Raw genomic sequence first — 20392 nt, 5'->3', positions numbered from 1 at the left:
CGTAAATTCCCGTCCCCTCACATATGTCCACTCGGATGCGGGGGAGCCAGCTCCTCTAACACCCGCTCATTTCCTTGTTGGACGACGGCTAACAGCTTTGCCGTCCACGACTGCGGCCACTTCTGCGAAGTCGACGCGTGGAACGCTGCAAAGAAAATGGAAGTACCGCGTCGCACTTGTGGATTTGTTTTGGAAACGGTGGAGGCGGGAGTATCTCTTAGAACTGAGGTCCGCTCATTTCACCCGGCCTACACAGCAGCGAAGCATACAGGAAGGCGCTATTGTGCTGCTCGGCGACGAACGGACGCCCCGCCAGATGTGGCCGATGGCGAGAGTCAAGGAGACCTTCCCAGGAAGGGATGGTAATGTGCGCGCTTGCAAGATTGTGCTCCCAAACAGAGGGGAGATGCGTCGGCCAGTGCAAGCCCTTTTCCCTCTCGAACTTCAAGGTTGGGACGTGTCACGCAGTGCACAATGAGCCGAAATAGCTCATTGCGAGGGAGGATGTGGAAAATAGGAGACGGCCCCGAAGGGACGGAACGGGAAGACGCTCAACGTGGGGCAACGCGACCCCCGCCCTCGCGCCGGGTCTGACCAAGGTCACAAGTGGCTCTCTCTATCTCTCTTTCTCCCAACTGCCCGAGGCCAACCGCTCGGGATGCCTTCTTTTCTCCCCTTCCCACTGTTCCCTTTTGTATCCATGTGTTTTGTGTCAAACTTCGACCCGTGTAAATAAAGTCAGTGTGAAAGTGAAAGCCACCGAGAGAGCGTCGTTTCTGTGAGGCTCCAGCGCGCGCGGCCCCGCCGCCCGAACGAGTCTTACGCGCAGTTTGGCTTTAATTAGTGCGGTTCAGTCGTTACTTGCCGGGGTGTCAGCGGTCACAGTTTCTAACGCTCAGAAGAAATAACAGCCTGCATAGCACCGTCAGCAGCCTAAGCCCAACTAGACTTTTCTGATTATGCCAGCTGCACATCAAAAGGCTGAAGCAGGTGCTGCCTACCAGTGTGGATGAAAAAGCGAGGAAGCCCCCACCTGAACCTTGCCTCCATTGCCTCCAGCTCCTGCTGCAGGAACTGTGCAGCCAGCTGCTGCACACGCAGGCGGACCAACACCCCTTCCTCGACCTCCTCCGCACCTGCACACATACGGCCAAGAAACTGCAGGCCCTCTGAGCGGCACTTTCAGGTTGCTGAAGAAGCGCAGAAAAGACACAGAACAACACACAGTACTGAATTTCAAACCAAAAAGGCAATGGTAAGTGGAGATAACAAGGACGTCGCAGAGGAGGGCTATGGATTAATTTTGACCATCTGGTGTTCTTTAATGTGCACCGACATTGCATGGCAGTGTGTGGGAAACTTGGCCGATCGCCTCCCATCAAAATGCAACAACAGTGAGCAGAATCCGATCCCGTGACCTTAGTCTCGGCAGCCAAACGACATAGCCACCTCTCGACCCAAAATGCAAACTTGGACGTATCCACCTGATCAATGAGGGAGCCCCAATGAGGAAGTTAGGCCTGAAAGGAAGAACCTTTGCAGGCATCAGTCATGCAACCAGAGTACTAGCACGCCACCAAAGAAGAACAAGGCAGGCAGCATCGCAAGGAACACATGATGTTTGCTGGCAGTCTCAGCCGTGCAGGTACTAGACTGATTCCAGTGAGACCCATTTGCGCCAACATCACCAACACAAGGAAGGTGAAGCAGTGCCGTTCACATGAGCCAGGTTGTCCTTGAGCAAGCTTTTCTTTCCCCACTGGAATCAACGCTCTGTCAAACACTGCTCAAGAGTGCTGCCACATATGGCCTAGCTATGCATGTCACAGGACTCCATTTTACTCGTACTTAGGCAATAACAATAGCATCCACGGCAAATAAACCTTATGCCTCAGTGAACACACCACCTTTCCAGGACTCCCTTTCTTCCCCAAGGTCTCTGCCAAGCTGAACAATGCATCACGTCAGAATGAAAAGCTTATACCTGTTTTGGCTAATGATGAAAGCAACTTAGCGTGCAACCGATGGCACGTGGGTGCTTTTTCTTCTGCTTTCTAATAATTATATTTAAATTATCCTCTTAGGCTCCTACTGACGACCACCATAAATTATAAAAAAATATATACATCCCCTATGCTTCTTGGTTTCAGTGACTGTTGGCTTCCTTCAACCTTAAAGATGTTATTAAGAAGCCGACAGAGAAATTTCTGTCTCGCGCACTTTGCCCTAGTTGATAGTGTTTTGAGCCCAGGCATTACAGTTAGTTCTGTGGGGGGAGTCTGTTTGTATTTGTTGTGAATAAACCTCAGTGCATCACTTTGTATTCTTTCAAGTCGTGAAATATTGCAGTCCAAATTCTGCTACAATAAACGCCGCGACAGCAAAATTTGCGCTACAACGAAATATTTCTGATTCCCCGTCAGCATACCATACAAGGCAATACAGTTATTTTTTCCAACAACGAACAATTTTAGGAGCGAGGTTCAACGAAAGTTTTCCAAGTAAGCGGCCAATTTTTTTTTTTTTTTTTTGCATCCACATGTGCCGTATCTCACTAGGTTTCACCAAAAACAGGTGCCGAAAACACTTTTCACTTTCAATAGCACAGCCTGACATTCCCTGGAGAATCGGAATTAATGTGCAGTCATGTATGCATAATGCAACGCGGCACACTACTGCCTGCGGTGGTTCTGCTGACGGCCCGGACTCCGCACTTGCGAACCGCAGTCATTAGTGCAAGGTGGTTTTTGGCTTTACCGCTCGCTTCGTTGACGCAGGCATAATAATGAAATGAGTTCTACAGCGTTCATTTCAATGTGAAGCAAACGTGGCAATGGAAATTGGTGAAAATGTTAAACGTTAAAGGATATCTGGTGGCTAGTTCCAGAGCGCTTTTTCCAAGGCTTCTTTGCGGAGCATGTTAGCCGTTAAGCTATAGCGACATCGAGCAAGCGGCGTGCAACGATTCGCTGTCACCCAGTGCGCCAGTGGGCGGCAAGTCGCTGCAAGAAGCCTGACGCCGGCAACAATGCATTCTAGTCTCGCTTTTTCGTGCACACCGCATACGAGCATCATGGTATAGTTTTTTTTTTTCTTTCCTGCATGGCGCACTCCGGCACTGAACCGAATACAGCCACTGCGAGTGTCGGTGGTTCTTGGCGGATGACTCAACTCAACAAGACTCCACCGGTACGTTCGTACCGCGCGCCTTAAAACGTCTTCGAAGAATCGGAGCAACTGCATTCCTGGTAGGTCATTTAAAGGATCAATTTTGATGTGCAGTGACGCGGGCGTACGCACACGTAGTTCACGCCGAAATGCGTCCAGGCAGCGTGGTCTAAGTACAGGTTCTTGCATGACAAAAGCAAGGGCGCTTTTAAAACGCGTGTGGAAAAAATACAGCAAAAGCTCGTTAATTCAAACTCGGTTAATTCGAACCGACGCTTGGGTCCCGGCACAGCCCTGTGTATTTCAAAGGGGGAAAACTCCCGATAATTCGAGCAAGTCGGCATCCGCTACGGTTAATTCAAACTAGGAGCCACTGGCTTACACCGCTCCTCATATATAGAAGTTGACCTATAGCGAGTCTACAACGCGCTGAAAATTTACTAGAGGTGTAAAACAATGGAAAAGAAAGAAAAAAGCCACGACGAGTCTGGCGGAGCCTGCGCTGCGGCGCATGTCAAAGCAGGTTTTTGCCGCCGGAGCCCTTGCCCGCGCCACCGATACTTCGGCGCAAGCCTTCCAGGTTTTCATTGTGCAGCAGTCGCAGGGTCGCGATCACGTAGTGTACCCAACTTCAGTACAGCGGCAACGGTGGTTCGTGCGCTGCAGTCATGCTTTTCGTTGTTGCTGCGAGCTACGTGGACAGCAGTGTGGAGACATTGGAGTCCTTGAGTGACGCCGATATAATTGAGGCTGCATGCTGTCAGCAGACACCACAGGGCTCACGGGCGGTGAGCACAGCCGACAGTGATGAGTACCACTGTGGCAACGAGCCTATGCCACCGCCAAGTGCATGTGAAGTAGCGTCGGCACTTGATGTTGCAGCACGCTACTTCTCTGCCACTGAGAATACGGGCAATGCGCTGGAGCTCTTGGGCAAGCTGCAGATGATGCTGATGGAGTCTCGAGCTGAAGGAATGCAAGAAAATGATAATCACTGATAACTTTTAATTTTGACAACCTTTCACCGTAGATAACTAGATAACCTTGTTTTGGAGCATAAATAGCATCCTATATTCAGGCACTAAAGCACGCTGCTTACGCGAGTGCATTCCAGTACTTGTTTCTGCCACATAACTGACCGATTAATTTATTTCATTTGCCATTAGGACCGCATGAATTTAATTCTCAGAATCGCCCGCCACAAATGTGCAGTAGCGCCTAGCTCGCGATATTGAGTCTAGATGTGACTGCTTCGGATTCTGCCTGCACAGCGGGGTGCAATGACCGCTCATTCTGGCGACCATTCGATAATTCGAACTTTGCTTAATTCGAACAATTTTCTGGTCCCCTTCGAGTTTGAATTAGCGAGCTTTTACTGTATTAGTATAATTTCTTTATTTATTGATTTATTCACGTTATCCCTAAAGGCCCTCCAGAGGAGGGTATTACATGGGGGGGGGGGAATTCATAATAATATATGCGATACATTTTAGCAAGAAGTGTAACAAAAAACGCTAATTAAAACATAAGGCATAACACAAAAGAAAAAAATAAACACAAACAAAAACAGCAAATTTTTACACATTTCCGTCCCAGCAAAGAAGCTCTTGGAATTTTTTAAATGTCAGTTTCTATGGCGATGACTGATTGCAAACTATTCCATTCAATGATGGTACGGGGAATGAATGAATTGGAGTAAGACGATAAATGAAACCAAATGATAGCAAATCTAGCGGGTGCATTTATTACGCAGTTCCGATATTTTTGAAAAGGCAAGAAAATCGCCACGACACTGATTTCGAAACGGCGAAGACCAAAACTGACAAATTTTTGTAAAAAAAAAAGCATTCATGAACTATCTGGTCTAATGAGTCAATGATCTGGCCTGATTTCACGCCAATGCCGCTTCCGCTTGATGAAATTTTTTGCGGGTCCCGTGTGTTTCGTTAAAGTGGGACTTGACTGTAGTTACAGACTAAAAAAACCAAACTGTAGAAGCACATTCTAGTACACGTTTAATAAACGTTATATAAGCTAAAAATTTAGTTTCTGCTGGGACCAGGCGAAAACACTTGTTAAGAAGGGGTGTGCGAAACTGAAATTTTCAAATATGACGAGAAAAATCACTTTGAATATCAAATCGAACATCTCTTCAGTATGAAACTAAAAATTTCAGAAAATATAAACGGAAAATGTTATTACCCCCCCCCCCCCTTTTTTTCTTCAAAATAGTGTATGGTCTTTGCAACTGAAATAAACAAAACTAGACTGACTCAGCACAGTATAAAAAGAAAAACATGATGTGCACATAAATGTATGTTTGATTAGTCAGCATTACAGCATGCAATCTGTAATGCAGTTGTTCAAAAGGAGCAACAATAAAATCTCTGACTGGCACCAAAAAATAAAACGATGACTAGTAAAACCTCATTAATTTGGATTTCAAGACACCCAAATATCCGAAGGATGATTTATAATATGCCCCACGCTCCTCAAAAAACAAAAATGCCGAAAATGCCGAAATAAATATGGTAGGATTTTAATGCAGTTAAACTGAGTAGGACTTGCGAAAGCACTTGAGGCAACATCAGCTCAAAGGCAATGCATGCAAGATGTTATCGTCAGCCACTATCAGTAGCTGCGCAGGGAGGAGCGGGAAGGGGGGGGGGAGCAGAGCGGTGAAGCTCAGAAACCGAAACTATGTGACCAGGCCATTTTCTGGCCTCGCGACAGGCGCCCTGCGATCGTAGTCACACCTCCCATTATGCGCACATAGGCAAGGTGCATAGGCTACAACGCACCATGAAATAGGCAGGATTTTTACATGCCAGCTTTCACTGATGTGGCACCGCTCAGCGTGCATCTTGGAATCTTGTGCGCTGCATTCAACTTGCTTGATAATTTCCAGTTTCATGGAAAACAGGAGGTTCTGCCAAATTGTGGCCGCCATTGTGCGCACACAGATATAACGAAAACCATGCCAAATTGCCGATGGCAGCACGACGCACCGTATGTGCGAACTGCATGACAATGCGGGCACAGCTGGCACGTGATCAAATTACATACTGTTGGCTGTACCCGTGACGTAGGAAAATCCGTGTCATCATTGGTTTGCGCGTGCTACACAGCCCCATAGCACCAATAGGACCCGCTAGTCCATCCAGGAAAGCTAAACACTGGAGATGTTTTGAGGGAAAGCCAGCTTTTTGAGCCACTCAATGTTGCCCAAAGTTTGAGTTTGATCAACCGGATGTGACATTAATTTTTGTACGGTACATTTCCCAACACATCCATGCTGTAGATTTACGATTCTCAGAAATTAATTGAAATAATGAATAACTAGATCAAACCTAGTTGTGATAATTTGGTTCGAATGTACATTGGCTGTTTTCCAGTCAACTGGTAGTCTGGAAATGCTAAGGGATTTGCAACAGATTATACCGAGGTACTTGCTGCAGGGTTTGGCATATCATTTTAAAAATGCATTTGGAATTTCATAGGGACAACCTGCTTTTTCACTGTCCAAAGGGAGGTGACGATTAAAAACACCAGCGTCGGTAATGATACGGGGATCAAGTTTCAAAACATTGCATAATTTTATTCGTGTATAACACAGTTACCTACAGTGGAAACCAAACAAAAGAAACCATTATGCATGTTTGCTCTTCTAACCTTTTTCTCTAATTTGAAAATGAGAGGTATCAGTTTTGCTTGAGCTAAAATGTTTTCAAAACCACTCCGGATTATTCATGAGGAAATTAGGAAGTGTCATCTGAAAATAGTGTTGCATGACCTTTCTTGCTTTTTGCTCAAAGTCTGAAGTAACGCATGCTAGCCTTCATGTTTTAAGTGCGGTTACTCCTTTGGACTTGATGTTCTGCCTACGCCATTTACCTCGATGTTTTGCATGAATGATGACATGTGTAATCCAAGGATTTTTGGTGGAGGGTATTTTGATAACAGGGGTGCAAAATGAGATACACAGCGACATACAATGTTCTTAAACAAAAGCCAGTCAGCATTAATACCTGTATCTGTGCTCCACGATAGAGTGGAAAAAAGAGTGAAATTCATGTTCAAGATAAGTACGCTTGCACCATCAGCTATGTCAAACTTACGCACGGTTGTTAATACGGCTCCAGGCATGATAATAATTCTTAGGAATAAAATGCAAATGGGAACGTCGTGGTCAGACATCTCTTTGATGAGATCTGTCTGGTCCAGTAGAAAATTATCACCGAGAAATAAAAGATCAAGTATTTTTTCTATGTATCTTGTGTGCACATAGAACATGATACTGTTTGACGAAGGCTAAAGTTAAAAATTAAATCAACGACTGCATAAGTCACAGGGCATGAAAGGTCCAATCCATTTCAGGTAGGTTAAGATCAACTATGAGTATCACTTCAGAATTGAAGCTGCAAATGTGGTGTTGCATGAACTCTTGAATATCAGTTATACACTTGTGCCCTAAAGAAGGGCTTCAGCAAAAACAACCTACGACAATACGACCACCATTGGTTTGCAGCTTACAAAACATGGCCTCAGCCCCTTCTACGTGTGGCAGGATGACGAAAGAGAAGTGCTGTTTCTGGGGTTAGTTACGAACCCACGGCGAAGTGTTAACTGAGTGGCACTTCGCGGGTTCGGGCTAGAGCAAGCTGAGGGCATAGCCAGCGTTCGCCGCACGCCTGCGCTCTTGCTCCGAAGGAAGGTAGGCGCAGTTATTTAAGAGCACAAGTGTTTGTTACCCAGGAAGCTGCATTACGTAACACTGCCCTGGTCCCCAGACCTCAGTACAACCCATAGCCCAACCGCAGCACCCGAAAGCAGGCCCTCGGAGCCGCGCGCGCAAAGCAAAGACTACATACGCACGTGACGGCACAGCCAAGGGCAATAGCATGCCGCACGGCCAACCAAAGGGTTTAATCGCACGCGACACAACACGAGGGAGGATGGGGAATGCGCGGACCACATCGTGACGACGCAGGTCGCACATCGATGGCTCATCGCGCGTCATCACTGGCAATGGCCGGCGATGACTGAGAACCAGCCAAATCAGGCCCTCCAAAATCCGGAGCGTGTGAGTGCCGCACAGGCGGGTGACAGGACTCCGGAGGCTTGGGCCTGGACTTAAGCGTACATACTAGGTGCGCAAGGTTACACCATCCGCGCTCTTGGTACCCCGACAAAGGCCGGGGCACCCGAGAGGCGAAATCTACGCACCGTTCTGCTGCCCGAGTCCGTGCCAATCTCCCTGTTCATTTCCCGCTCGAGCCTTTCACCGAAACAACGCACACCAACTGTCACTCGGAGTGACCCAATGGGGACGCGAAGCCGAAGCGGGAAGAACGGAAGGGAGGGTGATTTACAGCGGTTCTTCAAAAAAACTTCCCTTGGAAAGGAGGACAAGCATCGTGGCTGGCTGCATTCCGCTCGCGGACACCCCACGGGGGGTCCTTAACGAGCAAACGGCGGCAGCGGGCGCGCACTCCGATCACTCAAAAAGCCCAATCCCCACATCCCCCTCTTCTTAAATGCCCCCATCGCACTGAAAGCAGAGCTACGATCACTACACAAAGCACAAAACTGCCTGCGCTAGCATCAACGAGCTACCAGCCTTTCGCCATGCCTCCAGCCCTTAAACACACTTACACAACATTACCACAGACGCTACAACTATAAAACACTAAGCATGCGGCACTGCACAAGAAGTTCACAAAAGCATTTGCGACATAGCAAGCACTAAATATTAACACTCGAAGCTATACACTGTACAAATATACAACAATGCACTCTTACATCTGCTCAAAAACTAAGTTCCTGCTTCCGCACTGCCACAACGGCACGGAACACGCACGATGAAGCACCGGCAAAAGTTCGGCACAACTAACCGCCGGAGCCGCGATATCTCCGAAGGAATCGGGTGTCGATCCCAATGAGCAGCAACCATCAATCACCGGAACCAGCTCACTCGTCGTCATCGAGCTGTGGCCGCAAAGCTCACCACGTACTCGAGGCTGTGCAGATGGTGTCATAGCAAGGCGGCACTATGGGCAGCTCAGTGCTGTTCATCGATGACTGCAGCCAAGGCCCCATTGTCTCATGGCACGCACCGGCTACCACGGAGCTCTCGCACACTGAGAAACACTCAAAGCACCATGGTTCAGCAACAGGTGTGATGAAGAAAAAAAACATTCCAAGGCCCCGGTTCTTGTCCACTGCAAGGTCCCTGAAGGCACTACATACCAAGCCTCTGAACAAGAAAAGCATTTACAAACAAACGCACTTCTCTCCACCCAAGCAGGCGCGCACCCTTGGGCGCTACAATGGCCAAGGGTGAGGAGGATCTCGAGCAACGTGGACACTGACTTCCCGCGTATTCCTGCGAGCACACATACATTCAGAAACATGGCTAACAGGCATGCCCTTCAGCTACTGCTCTGCATGCTCTTATTTACTTTCTCTTCCCACATGGCCCCCGCTCAACGGATTCGTACCCGCGCACACAGCCTCTCCGACATCTGTAGACCCACTTGGCGAACGAGAAGCGTAAACGATAGGAGCTAAGCGGCGACCGGGCACAGTGGAAAGGAGGAGGCCACTGGCTCACGCACGGAGGAAAAGAAAGCTTTTCACCCCCCACAACAACAGCCCCTCCCGGGTCTTCCGGAAAAAAAAGGAAACACTGCACACGACCCTTTGCGCCACAATGAGACAAAGAAGGTCCTCTTCTGAAGTGAACCGAAATACGTTTCATTATCTACAATACTACACTGTACATACGCGAGAAAACAAAGCACTTCCAAACTCATATTATACAGATGGGAAACATTTAACGGGAAAATACATTTTGAAACATTGCCAGCACTACACAGAAACGTAACATGCATTCTCCCACTCAAATAACGGGCTGAAGGCTCAGCAAAGTAGCTCGCTCCGGGACCGCTGCGGAACGGGCTCATCGCGGCGAAGGCTGGTAAAGCCTGAGCTCAGCTCTCAACCGAAGATGTACGATATGAAGCATGGGACAAAACACAAAGGTGAATGTCGTCTGAGGAGGCACCGAAGAGACAACCGAAAGTGGTCGTTTGCTAAGCTCAAGCCCGCTTGCCAAAACATGGAATCAGTGGACCTCAACTTCACCTATCTCGCTCACAACAGTAAGCGATCAAGTCGGATGTGTAACCCGACTTCTCCGTGCGCTACAAAGGGCACGAACAAGTTAACAGAAAAACTGCGCATAGAAAGGAAAGATCCTTTCGCGCCATCTCAACCCTGTCTCTCGGCACGGAACAAAGGTTAGTAGGTATCGCTAGGGGAGAAATCTGCGGATCAGCTCCTCGAAAGCGAGCGCAACTGCCTTCTTGCGGTCAGTCTGCCTTACTGATCGTCTTCAACAGAAGTGGGCCGTGAAGGAATTTAATTTAGAAAGAGATGCTGCGAATGCTGTTCGGTGGACTTGATATTCCAGCACGAGCCATCATGACCCACCAAGGAAAGCCTCAGGGACGCCAGTTCCATCTGGCTTCGGCCCCTCGGCGCACGCTGCAATACAGGCTAGTGTTACGGCGCCAGGTCCCTCTCTCAAGAGACAGAATTCCACGGCCTCATGCGCGCAACGCAGTACCAGCGATGTTCCGACGCATTGTCTCCCTGATGCTACCGTGAATTCTAAACGCAAAAGGAGTCGCCGCGCTGGGCCCTGAAACGCTCTTAGGGCTGAAAATAATCCTAGCTGCTCCCAAGGAGTCCGGCCAGTTTTGCCGCCCATACACAGTGTCATACCAAGCCAAGCCTCTGCCCTGCCACTCCTCGGCGCTGCGCGGGGCTGCTCCTACGCATAGTCCCCGTCGGCACCAGTGCGATAGCATCCACACAAAAGGCGGCTGGCTGCATGCACCTTGCCTCGACATCGAACAAAGGTTCCTTTGTCATGCACCCATCGACCCTAAGTTACAAATTCGCAAGCTTACTGACATATCCTAACTACCCACTACGGAGGATAGAAAGGCGTCTCAAATGCGCGTTACCAGCTGGCTTAACTGACCCTCAAGCTTGCAACTGAATGTAGTAACTGCAAAGGCAGGAACTGCCCGAGGTTGATGCGCCAATTATGTGGGGTTAGTTATGAACCCGTGCCGAAGTGTTAATTGAGTGGTACTTCGCTCACATATTGTGGGTTCGGGCTAGAGCAAGCTGGGGGTATAGCCAGCATTCGCCGCGCACCTGCACTCTCGCTCTGAAGGAAGCTAGGCACAGTTATTTGAGAGCACAAGTGTTTGTTACCCAGGAAGCTGCATTACATAACACTGCACTGGTCCCCAGACATCAGTACAACCATAGCCCAGCCGCAGCACCCAAAAGCGGGCCCGCGAAGCCGCGCGCATAAAGCATAGACTACATATGCGCGTGACGGCACAGCCAAGGGCAATAGCATGCCGCACGGCCAACCAAAGGGTTAAATCGCGTGCGACATAACACGAGGGAGGATGGGGAAGAGCGGAGCACATCCTGACGACGCAGGTCGCACGTCGATGGCTCATCGCGCGTCGTCACCGGTAATGGCCGGCGATGACTGAGAACCAGCCAAATCAGGCCCTCCAGAATCCGGAGCGTGTGAGTGCCACACAGGCGGGTGACAGGACTCCGGAGGCTCGGGCCTGGACTCAACATACATACCAGGTTTGCAAGCTTACACCACCCGCACCCTTGGTCCACCGGCAAAGGCCAGGGCACCCGGGAGGCGAAATCTACACACCTTTCTGCTGCCCGAGTCCATGCCAATCTCCCCATTCATTTCCCACACGGGCCTCCCGCCGAAAAAACGGACCGAAACTGTAACTCGGAGTGACCCAATTGGGGATGGGAGGCCGAAGCGGGAAGAACGGAAGGGAGGGTGATTTACAGCGGTTCATCAAAAGAGCTTCCCTTGGTAATGGAAAGGAGGACAACCATCACGGCTACCTGCATTCCGCTTGCGGACACCCCGCGGAGGGTCTCTCTAATGCGCAAAACAGCAGCAGCGAGCGCGCACTCCGATCGCTCTAGAAGCCCAATCCCAACATGTTTTATCAACAACGCTAGGCCACAGCGTTCTTCTGGCGGTCTTTACGTATTACTGAATAGTTGGCGGGGCGATTTCATCATTCGCCATGTCTTCTAGAATGTTCCAGTACCTTCAATTGGATTATCCACCTTAATCCATCCACTAATCCCCACTAGTCCACCTTAACCCATATTCTTGGGTAGGGCAAATTCCAAATTTAGAAGTCCCGAGATTTTCAAATTTGGTGGTGCCCTAAGATTGGTCCATTTGTAGTCACATGGTGTTGATGACGTCATGACCTTCTCAACTGATTAGGGAATTTCGTGATGTAGAAGGCAAAAATATTTTATGAGACGACAACTTAAATACCCTTGCATTAAAAATGCAGCACTTTGTGCAGCTCAGCTGGTACAAAGCAGGCAGCAAGGCCTACCTTGTGAGCCGGCACCTCCTTCCTGGCTGCCAGCCAATGGGGGTAACAAAATGTGGAAGCAGGGGGAGTAGTCAGCAGACGCTCGCAGTGCCTCGATCCGGTCGGCATCCCCCTGCACAACAGAGCATAGCTCCCCAATGAGTGTGGCATACCACAGCAGGGCTCACAGCTGCTAGGAGAGAGTCGGCATTCCGTCAAAAGCCGCAACAGCGTGGTAAAGCAACAGAACACGTACTCGTGCCAGACACTCAAACTCATGGATGCGCAGGGTTTTAATGCGTTGGGATCAGAAGCCCCACCATGAAGAAAATGTGCCCAGCAACGTAGTTTGTGTGCACCTGCCACGGCTGGCAGGTGGAAGAGTGGGGAGAGGGAAATCCCCCACTCGAACTGTAAGGGGGAGCAGGGACAGGCTGGACAGGCAGGGGCAGGGTGGCTGCCATGAAAAGACCCCCCCCTCCCCTCCCCCAACCCCCCTCCCCAAAATAATGACACTGTAATAGAATAGATAGTTGGGCGAGCTGGTAAGTATTCACTTTGGGTAGAAACAGTGCGGACGGAACCGAGAACGAGGAAACACACAGACTCGTTCTCATGGTCTCGTTCTAATGGCTGCAATAAAACAAAATTTTCAGCTGTTCCACGTGATGTAATGATGTGGCTGTTTGCGAAGTGCGAGATTTTGCTGCACGACGATGTTAGAACGACGAGCTGTGGGACCACAGCAGCGGCCACGACGGCAGCGCTGGTAAGGACGATGGCGCAAGTTTGAACAAGTAGTCCAGTGACTAATACATTTTCGTTCTGGAATGTGCCCACGGGCGCTCCCACGCATGGCAGCTGATAGCGGCTGGCGATAAGCGGAGGCTGCAGGATAGTGCTATCGCGTTCTATTATTAAAGGCCAAGTGTAAGCGACCTCCAAGTTGCTTTTTTTTTTTTTTCACAAATGTGAGGTGAGGTGTACCATATTTACACAATCGTGTAAATATGGTACATCAAACACTGGTTCTGGAGGACAGTAGACAGTGCGTCACTGTAAAGCTGCAATTGTCAGAGAGTGAATTGCCAGGTTTTAAATGTGATCCACAACTGTGCGCTTTAAAATACACAAAACATGAGCCACACTGCCACTTTAACAAAACCAGTTTTATTAAAACTAGATGTAGGACCAACTATAAAAAACAACTATCCAGTTGGCTAATTCCTAACCTGTTGAAGCTTTATCCTGACCTGTTCAGTATCATGAAACACTGTTCCTTTTCGTGTGCTTTCCCAAAAAAGGAAAATATTTACATCTTGAACCATGTGTAAGACAGCTTATGTTTGTAGGCACTGCAGTGTCAGTATATTTACTGTCGCAGTTTAGAATGTTCACTTTGTTTAGGATATCTTTCAGTTGCTTTGCCAAGTGAACATTAATTTTTATTTTAAATTTATATGTATAACTTTACTGCTGTACAAGAAATCTTGCAGTCTTCCTATAATATTGTTACAAGTGGACGAATCATGAACGAAGAAGTGGCGGTGCGCTGAACGACGACGACGTTGACAGTTGGTAGCTGGGCGCTCGGTTCTGAGCTGACTGCTGGCCATCTCAGAGCAGCCGCCAATATAGACTTACCGCCGTAACATCCCCGTAACATCTTTTGGTGGAGGTCGCGGGTTCGAGCCGACATGCCGACGACCCGACGAGCCGACGAGACAACGGGCCGAACCGGCGAGATGACTACCGACCCGGCCCCTCCGTCTGCGCCTGCCACGCCAACTGTCGTCGTAGCCCACCCTCGCGACCCGGGCACATTCTGCGGTACAGATGGCGTGGACGTCGAGGGCTGGCTCTCGCTTTACGAGCGTGTTAGCCAGCACAACAGGTGGGACGCCACGCTGATGCTGGCCAATGTAATATTTTATCTCGCCGGCACCGCACGCGTCTGGTTCGAAACCCACGAAGAAGAGATTGCCACGTGGGATGCCTGCAAGCAAAAGCTCCGCGGCCTGTTTGGGAAACCAGTTGGCCGTCAGCTTGCTGCCAAAAAAGAACTTGCAGCTCGCGCGCAAACGGCCACTGAATCATATATTACATACATTCAAGACGTCTTGGCACTGTGCCGAAAGGTCGATCCCAACATGACCGAAGACGATAAGGTAGGCCACATTCTTAAAGGCATTGCCGACGATGCCTTCCACCTTCTTCTATGCCGGGACTGCTCTACGGTTGACTCCGTGCTGCAGGTGTGTCGACGCTTCGAGCAGGCCAAGCACCAGCGCATTGCACACCGCTTCGACCGCCTGCCTAACACAGCTGCCAGTTCCACGTGCGAGGATCTGCCGACACTAAGGCAGCCTTCCAACCCCGACAACGTGACTCGCATCGTGCGCCGTGAACTGGAGGCGCTGGCTCCTGTTACGCCCAACGCGCCCTTGTCGGACAACACCCTGGCCACAATATCCCTTATTCAAGCTGTCGTCCGCCAGGAGGTCGCCAACTTGGGCATGCCCTCCAGCCATCGTCCCGTCGAACCTCGGAGTGCGAGCCCCATCTCTCCCGTGGTCGCTACTGCTACGGCCCGCAACACCTTCGTCCAAAGTTACACAAGGTATCGCAATCCGGATGAGTGGCGTACCCCTGACGACCGGCCGATCTGCTTTACGTGCTCGCGCGTAGGCCACATCTCCCGCCACTGCCGCAGCCGTTGGTCCGCACCTCCCCGACCTTTGCCCTACGTCGACCGCCGTTATGACTATGGACCCCATCGCTTCACGCCTCGGAATGACCCACCCAGCGCCGAGTCCACACCGCCTCCTCGTAGAACCAGCCGCTCTCCCTCCCCGACAGCCCACCGTTCCCGCTCACCTCTTCCGCACCGCAGTTACTCACCGTCCTCTGCAGGCCGCTTCGCGGGAAACTAGCCAGTGCAGCTCCCGGAGGTGATGCTGCATTGGTGCCCCGACCTGAAAATCCTCTACTGACCCAGCCTTCGCCCTGTAATCTGCTCGACGTTTTTTTGGACGGTGTTCCTGTTTCTGCCCTCATTGACACTGGTGCCCAAGTCTCGGTTCTTAGCTCATCCTTTTGCCGTCGCCTCAAAAAAGTTCAGACCCCTGCCGCTTCGCCCACCGTTCGCGTTGCCGATGGCAGCACTGCTGCCGTCACTGGCCTGTGCACTGCCCGCGTCACTCTTGCCGATCGTCACATCCCAGTTTTGTTCACCGTCCTCGAACACTGCCCTCACAATGTGATCCTTGGTCTAGACTTTCTAACCGCTCACTCTGCCCTTGTCGACTGCTCCAGCGGCCTTCTACGATTGGACCTGCCTCTCAGCTCAGCCGACACACCCTCAAGCTCCACGCCCCGCCTTCGCTCCACCGAGTACGCTCGCCTGCCCCCCCCGACTCTGCCGTTTATCTGCCTATGTCCCCATTTCCTGCGGTTCCTGATGGGGATTATCTTGCCTGTCCACTCGCCGATGTCGTTCTCTCCCGCAATGTTGTTCTTCCGCACCTCATTGTGACCGTCACCAAGAATAGCACCTCCCTTCCTGTCCTCAACTTCAGCTTGTCACCACAAGTTCTTCCTGCAGGCATATCGCTTGCTACTTTGTCTTCTCTCACCGACTGTACCGTCACTGCTCTCTCACCTGGACCGCCTTCTACTGTCTCTCAAGCAGCCGACATCCCGGCCAACGTTCCGCAATCCATTTCTGCGATGATTGCTTCTGACCTGAGCCCCGAGCATGCACAGGATCTTCACAACCTTTTGGTGTCCTACTCCGACATTTTTGACTTCGCTTCTGCTCCTCTGGGTCAAACATCGGTAGTGACTCACCGCACTGACACCGGAGATGCCAGACCTATACACCGGAGGCCTTATCGTGTGTCGCTACCAGAGCGCCAGATCATCCAGCGGGAGGTGGACAAGATGTTGGCCAACGATATCATCGAGCCTTCAAACAGCCCTTGGGCATCTCCTGTCGTGCTCGTGAAAAAGAAAGACCAAACTTGGCGGTTTTGCGTCGACTATCGTCATCTCAACAAGGTCACGAAGAAAGACGTCTATCCCCTTCCGCGCATAGATGATGCCCTGGACTGTTTACATGGCGCCCGCTACTTTTCTTCCATCGACCTTCGTAGCGGGTATTGGCAAATCTCTGTTGACGCAAGAGATCGCGAGAAAACAGCTTTCGTCACCCCTGATGGCCTTTACCATTTTAAGGTCATGCCCTTCGGCCTTTGTAACGCCCCTGCCACATTTGAACGGATGATGGACTCGTTACTCCGGGGCTTCAAGTGGACGACCTGCCTTTGTTACTTAGATGATGTAATTGTTTTCTCGCCCTCTTTTGAAACCCACCTGCTTCGCCTTTCGTCCATCTTGGCACTTTTCCGCTGCGCAGGTCTTCAACTCAACTAAAAAAAATGTACTTTCGGCCGCCGCGAACTCAAAGTCCTCGGCCATTTGGTGAATGCGAGTGGCATACAACCTGACCATGATAAAGTTCGTGCCGTCAGTGCTTTTCCCTGTCCCCGCTCGCCCAGTGATGTCCGCAGCTTCATCGGTCTCTGTTCCTACTTTCGCCGGTTAGTCCCGAACTTCGCAGCCGTCGCTCGCCCTCTCACCAATCTGTTGCAGAAAGGCGTTCCTTTTTCCTGGGGCCCAGAGCAGGCTACTGCATTCTCCAGCCTTATCGCCGTCCTCACCAACCCTCCTGTATTGGGCCATTTCAACCCGTCTGCCCCGACTGAACTTCGCACCGATGCCAGTGGTCACGGAATTGGCGCCATCCTTGCTCAGCGACAACGCGGCCAGCACTGCGTGACTGCGTACGCCAGCCGTCTTCTTTCTTCCGCCGAGAAGAATTACTCCATCACAGAACGCGAGTGCCTGGCTCTTGTTTGGGCCATTGGAAAATTCCGCACACACTTGTTCGGCCGCCCATTCACTGTTATAACCGACCACCACGCCCTGTGTTGGCTCTCATCTCTCAAGGACCCTACTGGCCGTCTTGGCCGGTGGGCATTGCGATTGCAAGAATACACCTTTTCCGTGGTTCACAAGTCCGGTCGCCTCCATCAAGATGCAGACTGCCTGTCCCGCTATCCCGTCGATCCTCCTTCTACAGACTGTGAGTCGGATGCCTGTGTCCTCTCCATCTCCGACCTCTCCCACATTGCCGACGAACAGCGCTTGGATCCCACCATCACCTCTCTCATCGACCGCCTCAGCACCGACCGCCGCGACACTTCTCTGGCCCGGTTTTTGCTGGACGGGAACATGCTGTACCGCCGCAACATGCGACCTGATGGCGCTGAGCACTTGCTCGTTGTTCCCCGCCACCTACGGTCCGCTATCCTCGAACAACTGCATGACGCACCTACGGCTGGTCATCTTGGTGTCTCCCGTACGTACGACCGCGTGCGCTGGCGTTTCTTCTGGCCTGGTCTGTACCGCTCCGTCCAACGCTACGTCGCCGCTTGCGACGTCTGTCAGCGCCGAAAGAAGCCCGCTGTCCTGTCGTCTGGACACCTGCAGCCGATCCCCATCCCGACCGACCTGTTTTCTCGTGTTGGGCTAGATTTACTTGGGCCCTTCCCGGAGTCCTCCACGGGGAACAAGTGGATTGCCGTCGCCACCGATTATGCCACGCGGTACGTGATCACTCGCGCCATTCCAACCAGCTGCGCCACTGACGTCGCTGACTTCCTTCTGCACGACGTCATATTACACCACGGCGCTCCCCGTCAACTCCTTACCGACCGTGGCCGCTGCTTCCTTTCCCGAGTTGTTGACGAAATCCTTCGTTCGTGCTCCGTTCGTCACAAGTTCACCACTGCTTATCATCCTCAGACGAACGGCCTTACGGAGCGTCTCAACCGCACGCTGACAGACATGCTCGCCATGTACGTATCCGACGACCACCGGGACTGGGACATAAGCTTGCCTTTTGTCACCTTCGCCTACAACTCTTCGCGCCATGATACCGCTGGTTACTCGCCCTTCTATCTTCTCTTTGGACGAGACCCCTTACTGCCCTTCGACACTCTGCTGCCCACAGCTGGCCCTGTCACTACATATGCGCGTGACGCTATCGCCCGAGCAGACGACGCCCGCCAGGTTGCTCGACACAAGCTCTCCGCCTCCCAAGAGGCTCAAAAACACCGCTACGATGGCCTGCACCGTGATTTGCGATACCCTGCCGGATCTCTCGTCTTGCTGTGGCTCCCATCCCGTCGTGTGGGGTTATGTGAAAAACTTCTGCCGCGCTACACAGGTCCTTATCGTGTATTACGGGCAGTGACCGACGTAACGTATGAAATCACGCCGCTGCACCCAAAGTCGACGTCCGCTCCACTGAAGTCCGAAGTCGTTCATGTAGCTCGCCTCAAGCCCTATCACCCACCATCGATATCGCACGCCTAACACGCACCGGGACGTTGCCTTCAGCCGAGGGGGATAGTGTTACAAGTGGACGAATCATGAACGAAGAAGTGGCGGTGCGCTGAACGACGACGACGTTGACAGTTGGTAGCTGGGCGCTCGGTTCTGAGCTGAGTGCTGGCTATCTCAGAGCAGCCGCCAATATAGACTTACCGCCGTAACATCCCCGTAACAATATTGTTTTATTTTATTTTATTGTGTCTTTCATATTGTTTTTGCTGCATGAGTATGTCTAAACTGTGGCTGCACCAATCAGGTGATGTCGTGTGTCGCCTTTCGCTCTATGCACGCAGGCAACTGCATCTGTCCTAATCCGCAGCAGGGAGCAGCCAGACATGCATTACCTCCAGGTGGGCGCTGAGCAGCAGGCTGCCGTCAGAGGAGCCCTGCGCGTAAACGTCCCGCTGGCAGCCGAGGCAGCTGTGCACCTCCCACTCGCCCACTGTGCGTACGCTCTCCAGGAAAGCATGCCTCTGAAACAAACAGGTCCTTCAGGGGTCACGCTAACTCAACAAAAGGCCCCCCCGTCCTCCTCCAAGAATCCAACAAAAACTTGCATGCCTTCTTAATCACATTCTTAAAGAAAAAAATGCAAGTTGGCCCAAACCCCAAAATTCCAAAAGACTACCAAAATTCTATTCCCCAGAAAATGGATTAAGATGGGTAAGTAATGATTAGTGGGTGCAATACGGTGGATTAATTGGAAAATTAGTGAGTATTAGTGGCTGTATTAAGGTGGTTTACCTGGTTGGATAAAAGTTAGATCGGTGGATGACATGAAGTATTCGGGGGAATAGGGTGGCTGCAGCTGGCACAGGACAACGTTAATTGGAGAGATATGGCAGACGCCTTTGTCCTGCAGTGGGTGTAGTCAGGCTGATGATAATGATGTTGAGTTGGTTGGATCAGTATAATCTCATATGATAATCCAATGGAAAGTACCAGAACATTCTAGTCCTCCGGTTTTCAAATTTGGCTCAACTGATATCATGACCCTCTCTATCAATCGAAATTTTGTCACACAGAAACCGGAAATTTCTTGTGAGGCAACCTAAATACTATTGTAATAAAAGGGACGAATGCCAACTTATCTGTTCCACACCTGTGGTGCACCAGACCAAAGGTGACCAGCGCCAGGGAAAGAAAATATCCGAGCACACGCTGCACTCAACTCAAAACTGCAGTTTAACGAAAGGCAACAAGTGGCACGGGTGCAGAGCTGCAGCGCATGCACGGCTAGAGCGCCAAATGCGTTTCACCATCACGAATGTAAGGATGGTCATACCTGCCCCAGATATCCCAAC

At 50.8% G+C, this 20392-nt stretch overlaps 1 protein-coding gene across 8 annotated transcripts in view; it reads right to left on the bottom strand.

Moving 5' to 3' along the window:
• Window positions 1–20392, bottom strand: part of PRAS40 (Proline-rich Akt substrate 40 kDa) — a 111448-nt gene that overhangs the window by 71566 nt on the left and 19490 nt on the right. For 5 of the 8 annotated variants that reach the window (XM_077660796.1, XM_077660799.1, XM_077660798.1 and 2 more), the window contains exons 3-5: window positions 19433–19561; window positions 12651–12762; window positions 1034–1136 (exon numbers count right to left, since the gene is read on the bottom strand). In XM_077660796.1, coding sequence (XP_077516922.1) covers window positions 1034–1136; window positions 12651–12762; window positions 19433–19561 — 344 coding nt within the window. The remainder of the gene's footprint in view (window positions 1–1033; window positions 1137–12650; window positions 12763–19432; window positions 19562–20392) is intronic. The other 3 variants (XM_077660801.1, XM_077660802.1, XM_077660803.1) reach the window with 2 other exon arrangements.

The sequence above is a fragment of the Amblyomma americanum genome, chromosome 4 (genome assembly GCF_052857255.1).
Source record: "Amblyomma americanum isolate KBUSLIRL-KWMA chromosome 4, ASM5285725v1, whole genome shotgun sequence".
NCBI classification, from domain to species: domain Eukaryota; kingdom Metazoa; phylum Arthropoda; class Arachnida; order Ixodida; family Ixodidae; genus Amblyomma; species Amblyomma americanum.
Note: the sequence above shows the minus strand (reverse complement) of the source record. Positions and strands in the feature narration are given on the sequence as shown.